The 13374-nt window shown below is 41.8% G+C and overlaps 1 protein-coding gene across 1 annotated transcript in view; it reads left to right on the top strand.

Moving 5' to 3' along the window:
* Positions 1-1341: 1341 nt before the first annotated feature.
* The window catches only part of LOC1271063 (uncharacterized), a 116479-nt gene continuing 104446 nt past the window's right edge, over positions 1342-13374 (top strand). The window contains exons 1-3 of the mRNA XM_061661862.1: positions 1342-3030; positions 5443-5640; positions 5954-6107. Coding sequence (XP_061517846.1) covers positions 2717-3030; positions 5443-5640; positions 5954-6107 — 666 coding nt within the window. The 5' untranslated portion in view covers positions 1342-2716. The remainder of the gene's footprint in view (positions 3031-5442; positions 5641-5953; positions 6108-13374) is intronic.

Genomic DNA, 13374 nt, shown 5'->3' with positions numbered 1-13374 from the left:
TACAGGCACAGAGTGTATCTTAATTATTATTTTTCCGAGTCTGTGCCATTTACAATGTAAATCAGTTTATACTTGTTGTTATTCTCAAAATTTTCTATATTTCCTATTTTTAGTTTATTTTTATTCGGAAGGAACGGTCCAAATCGTTCGTTTTGCTTTTTGGTTTTTATTTCATAAATAAACGATAAGTCAAATTAGTTTCTTAAAATTTTCATACTAAAAACTCATTAGAAATGAAGTCCAGACGTAACTGGATGCCTTTTAACATTCGTCTCTTAGTTTCAGCTCGGTGGCCTATTGGATAGCTACGCAGGCTCGTAAAGAGTCTCTCGAGATCGATTCCGGATTGGAGCACGTGCAATAATCACTTTCTCTTTATCTTTCAGTGTTTGGATTTAATACAAAGCTTTTATTTGTTGTTATTATAACACTAAAAAAAGGGGTTTTTAATATAATATTATTTACCATATCTAATAATTTCAATGTATTAAAATAATCTTCAAACTTCTGCTGTTAATATCCGAAAACATTGAGATTCCTCCACACAATATTCTCTCAACACTAAACACACCCCCATCGCCCAAACGTAATTGTTTTGTTATTATTCCCCACTCATCAGCTGCGTGCACACCACCCTTCCCGGCGTATACTGTACTACTACTTGCGTGTACCGGTACGCGATGGTCGAAAAGAGCTACTGCGACTGGTGGCGGCGGCTGGTTTCCAAGGAAGTGGTGGCATTTTTTCCGTTGCGTCGTCGGCTACACACACGTGGTTGTTTTTCCTCTCGAACTCTGCCGTTGTACGGCAGCTGCTGCTTTGCTCTCTTGCTCACACTTTTCCACTTCCGCTCTCTCGCACTGCCGTTGGAATCACATGGTGTAGGAAGAGCGGTTCGGTTCGGAGTTTCGGAGTCTGAGAGTTTGTGGCCACCCACCGTGTGAGTCATGGGACCTGCCATTGGGGGAACTAACAGTCTAATTCTCTTCACTTGTATGTGGAAAATCTTGGCGAGAGGAGGAACGTTGTTCATGTTTTTCTGAGTTGTAGAATGGAAACTGTCCAGTGTTGGCCACTGGACACTCTCTACATCTCTGTGTCTACTTAGTGATGGCAAATTATGGAAAACAGGTTCATCACCCCTTTTTCCGCACTGATAGTACACAGAATTAGTCATCAAGCATCCCTTATTAGACAACACAAAAGAACACGAGATGTTCCTCCGCTGGAGGATGTTCTCTCGTGGGTGCGCTCTCTCTCTCCCGCAACACACTCTCCTTCAGCTCTCTGGAAAGAGCGGAAAATGGATTTGATTATTGTCAAAAATTTTCCTCGTGACGTTTCCCCAGTTTGGGGCTTTCCCTCGTGAGCCGTACCTGTGTCCTGTATGGTGGCCCCGTGGTTGTTGTTTTTTGTTGTGTGTGCACCGTGTATTTGTTTTGCCAACAACCCTTCCTCTAACAACTTGGGTTGCAGTACTCCATTTGGAGCATTCAGTGTCTGCCGATCGGGGTAAAGTTCCTGAAAAAAACGGAAGCATTGCTATGTAAGAAGTGCTATTCGTGGTGTGACAAGCATATGGATGTGGGTAGAGTAGGCCATGGATATTCTTTGGGGAGTTCACCACAGCCACCGATCAACCGTACACATCAACATCAGAGAAAAAGAAGAGATCGAGCGAGAGAGAGAGAGAGCCAATTGATACAAAGCAGTAAAGAATGAGAGGGTACTAAAATCTTGAAATCAAATGTTCTTCCCCGACGGATGACGGTGTTTGGAAATTAGTGTTCGGAATAGCGTGAGACAAAAAAAACCGTGGGAACAAAAACCGCGGATGATGGAAATGTGACTGCGTGTATGCGTGAGTGTTTGTGTGTGTGTATGTTGGTGTTAAATGTGAACGGATCGAAGCAACCTTCGTGGGAGAGAGCGGATGTGCGAAATGAGATGTGTCAAATTAGTGGGTGAATAGTCCTCGCGGAAGCTGTTCCTTTTATCGGGACGGTGAATATCAAGAAGGTTACGGAATATCTTGCCAAAAGCCGTTTTATCACGTACATCTATAGAGATGTAAGTTGTGCGTGAGGCCTTTTTTTAACTTGGAATATATCCCAAACTCCCGTAAATGTTGTCCTTTGTTTGGATCGGGAACAATAGCACAGCAACACCCAGTTGTGTCTTCTGGTTTTGTGGGTCGCATAAGGAAGGAATCTAAGTTGTGGATACACTGTGATGGAGACACCTTGAAGGCAGAGTCAGGACGGTGGCCCTGTCGCCCTGTCGCCCATATAGCGAGTCGTCAACCAGCGGAGTGGTTAAAGAAAGTGCGGAAGTGTGAACGTATCCTCGCCGCTGGTGTGATCCGCCGAGTGGAAAGTGTGGTTCGAGTGACATGAGTGAGTGATGTTGAATGGAAATTTTCACAAGCGATTAGTGGTCGGAAAAGCTTTCGTGTGAAAATCTTGAATAAAAATAGCAGCTCTCTGTTCCCCTTTCTGTGGCCCCAGCGAGTGGTGAAAGGATGTACCTTACCACACTGCAAGTCGCACTTTACACCTGCTGAAGTGAAGTTCCTCTTTACTACGCCCCACGCCTTCTACGATGGGCAACATCGTACAGTAGCGGTGCTTCGTCCCTGTGGGAAATTCCTCCGTGTGTGTGTGTGTGTGTGTGTTTGTGTATCCTAGGAAACAATCCTCCGCGTGTCCAAGGAACGATGGAGCGGGTTTGGCGTAAAGTCAATCAGGGCCTCACTTTACGATCCTCCTCATCGAAGGCGACGGCAACGGCCGGTGGTGGCGCAAGCGGTGGACCAAATGCTGCGTCCCTCGTCACGGCAGGTCCCTCGGCCGGTCCTTCCGCCGGTGGGCCGACGCACCATTCGACCGACACGACCAGTTCGGCCGGTTTCGGCGAGTCACAGGTGGTGGCCGTGCAAAGGCGCCGGTCGGTGGTGGTGCCGCAGGCGAGCACGGCCTCGTCGGAAAAGCGGCGACGCCGGCGGCGCCGCAGTCGCCCCAGCAGGGAAGGGTAAGTAAAAGAGAAGGGGAGGGGAGGGAGGGGGGTTTGCATTTTTCATGACGTACGCTTGGCCGAAGTTCGTACCGAGTAGGCGGTGAATCAACAGTCTTTTTTCCAAAGAATCATTGATCTTTCTGACAGCAGGATGAATCATTGAGGGAGAGGAGTGTAGAGTAATGAAGTTTCCAATTTGAAATTGCTAATCATTTCTATTTGAATTTATAAGAAGATAGAAATAGAATAATTTTTCTAAAACCTACTAAATATAGCTATAAATGTTGGTTTTATGTTAAGTTTAAGTCAAGACTGGATTTCAACAAAAAATAATCTATAACAAACAGAAGTTGATGATCTCTTATGTCATACATTAAGATTTAAGACTAAGAAAAACTTGATTAAACGTTTAAGGATACTTCTAACCCACCTTCATTCAAGTTAAATTCAACTAAAGAAGACTTGGTATGACTAGAAGTTTAACATGAGACCTTTCCTTGGACCTGTCTATTATGAGACGACCATTTCGTCCAAGTCTCTTTCAAGCCTTGGAAAAGATTGACATCGAAATCAGGGATGTTGAGATTAATGGCAAACGTTATTAATTAAATTAGAAACTGCTGTAAAATCCTGTAAAACAAACTGTTGTTAAGTAATGCCTTATTTAGGCCCCTATACAAGTATTTCATCTATGTACGTTTGTAAAAATAAGAAGAAGACATTCATTTCATTTGATATTTACGAAGAGTACAGTAGCCTATACATTCAACAGCTCCTCTACAAAACATTGATCTCATGCTTGTGGATGCTCATCTTAAGTACAGCAAATCATTGTTCATTAATATTTACAAATTCTTCAATTCATCTCAATGACTTTTATTCTGGAAGAACATCCATACCATATCCATAATTCTGAGTTCTCTCGCAACATAGATTAATCTAAATATCCTGAAATATGAAACTTTTGTCTGTTTCTGAATTTTCTTCTTCATTGGCACAACACAACCGTCGTCGGACAATGCCTGCCGCCTCTGTACCACTAATGGGTTTGGCTTTTAGTGCCTACATACTACCATAGCAGGATAATGTGTTTGGGGACACGATCCATTCGGGGCTTGAACCCATTACGAGTATGTTTTTAAGTCTTACTAGTGGACGATTGTACCACGAGATCGGCCCTGAAATTTTGGGGTCTCTAAACTATGGTAAGCGAACCCAATGCGGCCTTGAGAGCCTTTAATGTGATCCGCAATAACTTTGTAAAGGTGAAAATAAATATTTCGCTATTAAGTCAACATTTTAATATAACATTGACATTCATCCGGTTAAATCCAAAGATCATCCATTTGGAGACCCCTGTCCTAAACAGTGAACATCAAATTGTCATATTAGTGCCAACTCATACCAGATCTCTTGGAGTTTCTAAGGCCTGGGTTGGTTGTATAGCGCTTGATCCCGAAATGTCTCGTTTTAACGCTGTATTTTCTTGAAAATGGACTCAAATGGATTTCTATAAAAATTCTATTGATATGATATTTACCATGTATAGAACACGTATGAGTGCTCAATAGTATTATAGGCATGGAAAAAAGTTCTTAGAGGCTTTATTGTGTCCAGAACATGCTAGGATGATGCCACTTAACCCGAGGTTAGACTAAATTGATCAATGATTGATACCAATCACATTATGGTCTATGCCTTGCAGGCTGGTGTGTTCTTCAAGGCTGACTGTCATTGTGTAGTATGGGAATGTCCAAGAATAAGGATTTATTTCTGTCCTCATATTTCAATAAAACTTGTGCTCTCTAGAGGAAATGGAAGGACTTAGTTCAGTTTAAGTATATAGGTAAACTGGAGATGATTTCCGATCGTTGCTGATAAGATCTTAAGCATAGTACAGGCGGTCCCCGATACACGGTACCTCTCATACGCGGATTCGGAGATACGCGGTTTTCTAAATTTTACAATTCTTTGAGCAAATTGTACTGATTTGACACATCAATTGTAAATTGCCAAATAATTTCCGTTTCGATGGAACGTTAAAAACTATTTCAAAAGGTTTAAAACAGTTATATTCAGTCAGAATCATATTAAATAATTCATAAAGTGACTAAAACCACCCCCTACTTGCAAAATTACACGAAAATTTGTGATATTTTAGCTGAAAATCACGAGATTCGACTTACGCGGAAATTCGAGATACGCGGTATTTTGCGGGCGTTTTCGGTCCCCATTAACCGTGTATCTCGGGGACCGCCTGTATAGTTCCTTTTTGAATGTCATTATGTGGAATTTTGCTTCCATAAAGACTTATAATTGTCATGTAATTTTTTACCTCTAAAGCCCATTTTAATGTAGCAAACAATGGTGCAATAAAAATAACAAATCAAAATCATTGCATTCCAACAATCGTCTCTCCATTTACAGCGCATCGCAAAGTGGCCACGGGTCGGGAGGCCACCACAAAGGACATTCATCGGGCGGCCGGCGGAGCAACAGCCAATCGGTCACCATCGCGCAACAGTCCAACGAACAATCGCTCAGACAACGAGCCGTGGCACGGTTGAAGATGTTCAACTTCAACCTCAACTGGGACCTGCACATGACGCAGTGCAAACCGTGCGGGTAAGAGATTTCGCTTTTCGCGTGATGTTTGTCTGTCCCGAAAAATAAACCCCGAATAGTATCTTCCCGACCAACCACAACAGGCGGGAAAGGATATTTGCGGTTCCTACTCCCATTCCCGGATGGGTGTCTGTTTCTAGCGCTTTGCTGCTAGCCACGGGGCTGCAATTTCCTTAATAGGTTGACCTACTTTTTTCCATCCCGACGCCTTTCGTGTTTCCTCTGAGTAAGCTTTTGTGTGTGTGTTTTTTCTATTTTCTTATGCACTCGTTTTTCGCTGCTTTTGCCCGTTCTTGGTGCTCGCGTTTTTCAGGCCTAAGAGCAGCGGCAACATTATCACTCGCAGGCTGTGCCGCAATCGGCGCGGCGAGGACAACGAACTCTACCGCTCGAACAGCTTCAAGTTCGAGAGGTTCGAACGCAAGGACCCGATGGAAGCGGGCGCCAGGACAATGCTGCGGAAACAGGTATGTTTGTTGTTGTTGTTCAAAGTGCAGGAAGCTTTATTTATTGTTGCATGGGCGCATAGGTTTTCGAATTTCACCTCTCTAAGGACACCCCGCCGTCCGTAGAGTTGGAACGAAAGTACTTTGCAAATAGTTGGAATTTGTTTGGATAGGCTGCTGGTGGGAAAGTTTCGGAGTGTTTGATGTATTTATTATACAAATTACTTCATGCTAGGACAGGTCAGGAGATCGTTTCTAAAAATATTTTTTAAATAACTTCATCGCACCATTGTTTAATTTAACAATCAATTTGTCTGCAACACTTCTTTTATTGATAATTCAAAGTTATATTCAGCTCTTGTTATATATTAACTCTATGAAGTATTTTTGTCAAATTCCGTTATAAGATTTACCATACAGCGATGGCAGCTTATCGAACTACAGAATGATGATTAAATGTTTATTTAATTGATCAGGTTTTGTTGAAATCTTCTGAACTCTAATTCACATACAAGTTAATTCAGAATATCAGATATTTGAATAGTTAGAGGGAAGTATCCCATGTAAAATAAACTGTCAGAATGACTTTCATTTCAACAGTTGAATGTTTTTTTTTACAACATCAGTAAATATTTTAGCTTTACAGACTGATACTTATAACACTTATTATTGAAGAACTTTGGCGGAAGTGGTCTTCGATCTACTACTCCAATGTACTAATTTATTTTTAAATAGCAGTACGAATAACAGCAAACTCAAGCAACTCAATCTGGGTACGAAGTGAAAGAAGCAGATAAAAGGCTTTCTTGGATGTCAGGTCAAATTAAGACAACTCTTTTAATGCTGAAAAATATTAGAATATTTAAGAAACATACTATCAAAGACAAAATTTAAATTTAGTGTAGCCCTTCCAGTGCTCTGCGAACGTGCTCCGAAAGCGTACAAGTATTGCGAATTGCATACAAACAGGGGAAGCACATAGCGCCATCTACATGTCAAAATATAAACTGCAGAGATTTTCCGTTTTGGCGGTTTAATTCAAATGTGGCACATTTTAATGCACACGTTGCGTTTGTTTGCTTCGGAATGGGGCCGAAAAGTATAAAACGTTAAACAAATACCACATATACAAATTATTGAATTTCTTCATCAACGATATACATATAAATGCTTATCGCTGAATTCTTTTTTATAGTGTTTTGTGTATGTAAAAGATAAATTCATATTTTTAGTTTTTGAATCCAATACGTTCTTCAAACTAGTTTTTTGTCTACAATTTTAGATAAATTATCCTCCAATGCATAAGCATAAGTTTTCATTTTCCATACAAGAATGGGTTTCTTTTGATTGACTGTTTGATTGACATGGACACTGGGAAGAAATGAGATAATCTGGGTATTGGAGAGAACAAACCTTTCTATGCTACTGGTAAAACAATTGATTGATTTATTTGAATGTTTTTATGGAATGTATGAGAAATGTGCAGCAATCTTTTACGTCAATCCAATAAAATTCGTTTAAAAATAATTAATGTCGCAGCTTGGAAACATCCAGGTAATAAGATATTTCCTTCCTGCTTACTAGGTCAAAGTTTGCACCATATCGCGCTTTATTTAGTTACACAGATGTTGTCAGGAGGGATAAAAACGCTGGACGGATGATCAAATTAGACAAGACTGAATGCATCACTTGTCCGTGCTCGCTATTGTGTTTACAATTCCCTGAGGACTCCGTCTCTCGCGCTTAGCATCTAGCTTTTAGGCCTGTGCAAAATTCCCTCAACGAAAGCTCAATCCAGAGACTGGCATGGGGTGACCATATTTTAATATGGCAAAGTGGTGCGCTGTCTTAGTCCATTTTTTTCATTCGTTTGTTGATAAATGGCAACACCGTAGTCTTCCAACACGACGCCGTACACTCTCGGCATGACTTGTGGGAAAGCATCACCCGCTTTTGCCACTAGCACCGATGCTCGATGTTATTTATATCATTTCGGCAGTAGTTGTTTCTGGCAAACACTTTACGGGACGAGGTGATATGATGTGTACACAACGGGGCACGCGGTACAAAAGCTTTTCATTTACGAGAATAAACTTCGACATACATAGACACAATCGCTTATCGTTGGAGTAGAATATTTTTTCCTCCTTGCGTTTTCCATGGTTGCGCTTGGCCGTCACAAGAGAAGAAAGGTGAAACAAGAAGGTAAAAGGCAACTACCACTATTTCGCACCGAACATTCTTTTCGTGCACCTAGCTTCTTTTCCCACACCTTTGGTGTTTGCCGTTGAAACATTGCAGGAAACTCATTTTCCTTCTTCTTTGAAAGCGTAGTAGCGCGGAAAAACGAACGGAAAAGTTATTTGGCCCCAGCAACCGTTCAGCTTCTCTCTCTCTCTCTATCTCTGGTTTGTGTTTGTCTTTTGGCGAATCGAGCCGTACATTCAAAGGAAGCGTAATTTTTGGGGTTTCCAAGATGTGGGAGTGAAAAAAGGGAAAACCTCCAACATTATTCCCTAGTTAGGAGAAGGAGAAGCACAAGCAAAACACAAACACCAGAGAGGAAAAAACTGTTCGTAAATGTGCAAAACGAAACAAAAGAATATTAGTCGATGCATTATTAATGTCTCTCCATGGCGTTTTCGCGCCCACATCACGAAAATAGTGATTGCGTCGGCAAACCGACGCTACTATTCTTACGCTGGTTCCGTTCCTAGTGTTCAGATATCGGGTTTGATCTTGTGCCGTTTGCTGTCGTAGTGATGTCCCTTTGGCGAGTTTCCGGCTTTTCACATCCTGGCTGTGAAAGTGGGACTGCGAACTTGGCTGGCTGGTTGGCGCGTGGTGGTTTTGCTCGAGTATCTCTCGAGTATTTACATTATTTATAGAACAATAAGCTTCAGACAACTTCAGAAGAATAAAGTGTACAGAGAGAGGGGCTAGAACGATATTTTTGCACGAGTTCGCTCGTGCTGCAGTTGGTGAAAAGAACGCTGAAAGTGTGTTTGCTGAAGTATATAGTGTCCTGTTTTCAGCGTTTGCCCGTTACTGATGCAAAGAAAAATGCATCGAAAGAGGAAAGCTTCTCAATCGGTCGAAAGGTCGCACCCAACAGGCTCTGGGTGTCATTGGAAGCAATGGAGTGTTTTGTGTAGTGCGATTGTTTCTTTCACTGGCGAGTGTGCACTGTAGTGATTTTACTGAGCTCTTGAAAACCTGTGTCTTCATCGTTTCGTTAAGTGTAATAGACAAAAAAGGATTCATTTAAAGTGTTACGTGAACGTTTTATGAAGTTTATTGGACTTCGCAACCATCATTGTATGGACGTATACAATAATGTCTTGGTGGGAATTAGTTGTGAAACAAAATCTTTCTGTTGGAGAAGTAGTAGAAACTCCCAAAGAAAATAAACATATTAAAAAATGCTATATTTGTATGGGGAAATTGCGCTACAATACATTTGCATTAAATACAAATCACGTTGAATATAATTTTGAGAATGATTGTAAATGCACCATCAGACATGAGGAATTGTTTGAGGAATTCTACACTATGGCTGTAGATGAGGAAGCCTGCTGTACAAGAGTTGGTTAGTTATAATTAGTTATAATTTTAAAAAGCCATACTGAGGCTATATAGCAATCCATTTCAAAATCTTACGTGTCAAGCCTCAAGGTAGTCACACATATGGACGTTGTGTGAAAGTGCTGTGCGCTGTATCTCGTGGAATATACAGTGAAATATCTCTAAGATGAAGTATCTTCAAGATGAATTGTTTCTTTATGATGAACATTTTGACTCGGCATATTCCATACATTTTACGTCTCTTCAAGATGAATGTCTCCCTAAGGCGAATACTCTTCAAGCTGCATATGCGATTTGGCAGCTGAAATTATCTCAGATGAGTTTTTGGGCTGCCATTCACAAAACATGTTCGAAGGATACCATGCTTTTCCCGTGGATTTTTAGATACTTCATGGCAACATCTATGTTACTTTTCCTAAACATGAATATCTCTCTAAGCTGACGGTCCCTTGAAGATTTGCCTTAGAGAGATTTAACTGTATACTAACTGTATACTAACTATTTATTAATAAATTGAAATTTTCGATTCCATTCAATTCAAATCAACATCGGGAAAGGAAATTCTGTATTTTGGATCGAGCGATTACTGAATGGTTATTATAGAGGAGTATAGAAATAGCTCCAAACTACTTCACTGCAACACTAAAGGACAATGCAGGCGGTCCCCGAGATAAACGGTTAATGGGGATCGAAAACGACCCCAAAAGACCGCGTATCTCGAATTTCCGCGTAAGTCGAATCTCGTGATTTCCAGCCAAAATATCACTTATCTTCGTGTAATTTTGCAAGTAGGGGGTGATTTTAGCCCCCAAATTAATTATTTGATATGATTCTGAACTAAACAGTTTTAAATCTTTTGAAATGGTTTTTAACATTCGATCAATACGGAAATTATTTGGCATTTGACAATGGACAATTTCAAATCAGTACAATTTGCTCAAAGAACTTTCAAAATCGAGAAAACGGCGTATCTCCGAATCCGCGTATAAGAGGTACCGTGTATCTCGGGAACCGCCTGTATTCTAGTATTCTAAAGCGAGCTTCAAGATTTATTAAATATTCTTTGCTCTTCCGATACCATCCATGAGTCTATAGACATCAGATGCAATGAGATGTGGTTAAATGTTTCTAACAGATCTTAGCATCTCATCTAGAGTGAGAAGATCACATTTTTAAGAAGGGAATTTACAAGAGAATCTCACTTTGCAACCTTACCTTGAACATGCATTTGCTTGCTGCCTAGAATATCTGAAAACTATGCAGAAGCTGTCATAAACACACAAGTCTGGAAAAAGCAGAGATGTTGTAAATAATCAGGTACAATCTCTTCATTGATAAAATCAGCCTCTCATCTAGGTCCGGTCCAGGTTCTAGCTAATGCGGACCTTGTGAAAGTCGGTTAGTCTGTCCATGGAACCATTGAGCCTACCCAAAAGCCTTCGGAAAATAGTTGTCCATATTTTATTACCGATTCGAACACAAACTTACAACTATCTCTTTTGTGTACGACTGCCTGTTTGTTATTTTAGCTCCCTGTATGTCAAAAATGAAATATTCATCCATCACGTTCCGTACACAGTTTATCTGTTCAATTTCCAACGGCCACAATTCATTTACAAAATAAACTGTCAGCCAATGATTTAATTGGTCTGCCGTTTTTTCTCTGTCTCTCTCTCTCTGTTTCTGTCTATTCTGCTGCTAATTGTTCAGGTAGATCTGTTTTAGCGGAAACCATGTCGCACGACTGACACGTCGGAAAATATTACAACTGCATCCAGTTTTTAATTTCATTTGATGCTTATACACAGGCAAAACAAAAAGAAACAGGAAAACCTTTAGCTAAACTGTTATGGAACAAAGCGGCTGCTCTGCCCTGAAAAAAACAGCTTCTCCCGGGTTGGTCACGGAAGTTAAAAAGTGAAAAACTTCACGTTGCACGGGTAATAGCACCGGACGGCCATTTAATATTCAAAACCAAACAACCGTCCCGAAACCTGGGGGGTTCTTCTCTTCTTTGTGGCCGGAGTCTGGGTGGGATGGGTGGTCGATACGGTGCTGGCCGGGTCCCGTTTAACCGGCGGATAGGTTCGACAGCATCAAAACATCAAATATTCGCCTGCATAATAATTTTATTTATTTTATTTATGCTCTCAATACACAACTGGCCTTCCCTCGACCGACCAACTCAACCAGTTGGGTGTGCGTGTGGTGTGTGGTTGCCCTCCGGGGTGTTAGCTGGTGGGTGCCTTTTCCTCTTTTACTTTTTGGGTGTCGTTTCTTTGCAACGATTGCTGGGATGGGCTTTTCCAGGGGGGGAGCACTGGATGTGCGAGGGATGAAATATGGAAATGTTTCATGTGTCACTTCCATTCAACCTCATACTGATGCCTAGTGGTCTGAGGACTCGGCTGAGGGTAGAGACAGCACTCTGGGCCAAAAGATGCATGCGACAACAAGGACGCCATTTGCCGATTTGCCTTTCCGGTGTCTTCCTCTCCCCTCCCTTTTGAACACATCGACATCGTACAGAAATTATGTGTTGGAAAATGCTCCAACATGTGCAGAAGCGCCATGTGGTTTGTGGTTTTTTTTCCATTCTTTTCTTGGGGAGAATGGGATCATCATCGAGTGGGGAGTTAGGCAAAAGCTGATTGTCACAACACACACACACAGACTGGTCGAAGATGAAGTGTGAAGCAGTGCAACCGCTGGTAGGATAAGGATTCCTGGAGAAGTATACATAATTTCAAAGGGATGGGTCTTTTTGTTGGGGTTTTTGGCCATTAGAGAAGAGATGGCCAGATAAATAAGAGCATCATTTGAGTATCTGATTGGTAATAGGATGCTTAGCAAAATGTGTTAAGCTTTGTAGGTCCTCTATGTCATTCAGTCAGGAACTGGGAAACCTTCTCTTGTGTTGAAAGTTTTAAAGTCACCGAGTATACAAACATACCCTCAGGGACGCAAGGATGTTTTTCATCCTCCATCCAATGTATTTTTCTCGCACTTCAAACTGCAAACGATGCAGTAAGACACGCCGTTAGACTCGTATTTGGAATGCGAGTGGTGCAACAGATACGTATTTGTACGCGAAAACGTTATCCTCCTCCCGGCCCGTGGTGAGATGAACCGACGCTTTGGGACTACCGCAGCAGCCGCCGCGTGCTGTGCTGCTGTGGATTGGTTGGCTTGAGCTCTGCAGTAAATAAACTTCTGCGCCGTGCAAAATCCCTGGCCGAACAACAGGCCGTCCAGGCTCTTCGAGTGTGCGATGGATGATGCTGCCGTGTTAAACCACATACACACACCACACCGGGAGACACGATGGGCAACAATTTATCCATCCCATGTCGCGGGAATTGGATTGCACCGAAGCCGCCGGCTCACGACTGGTAGCAGAGAGTAGCTTGCCGCGCTTTGGTGAAGTTATTTCTGGCGGGCAACGTATGATCTACCCGTTGACAGTTTGCTGCAGTTTCGGTGGTTAGAACAGGAAAGAAATGAAAGCAAAAAGAACAAGAAAAACAATCGAGAAACAGGATTTTTATAAAGCTTTACCGTCGCTCGTTTGGTCGCTCACAGTACGTGGCCACTCTCGCACGGTACGCGTCTAAACTGTATGAAAGCGTGAGGCGAACAGGGCAAGCACGACGTGCAACCGCCGTTGCTCTGCGTACGTGCGTGTCTGGGAATTTATGCTCGG

The sequence above is a fragment of the Anopheles gambiae genome, chromosome 3 (assembly GCF_943734735.2).
Source record: "Anopheles gambiae chromosome 3, idAnoGambNW_F1_1, whole genome shotgun sequence".
Classification (NCBI taxonomy): domain Eukaryota; kingdom Metazoa; phylum Arthropoda; class Insecta; order Diptera; family Culicidae; genus Anopheles; species Anopheles gambiae.
The sequence above is the reverse complement of the archived record's forward strand: the minus strand, read 5'-3'. Positions and strand labels throughout refer to the sequence as shown.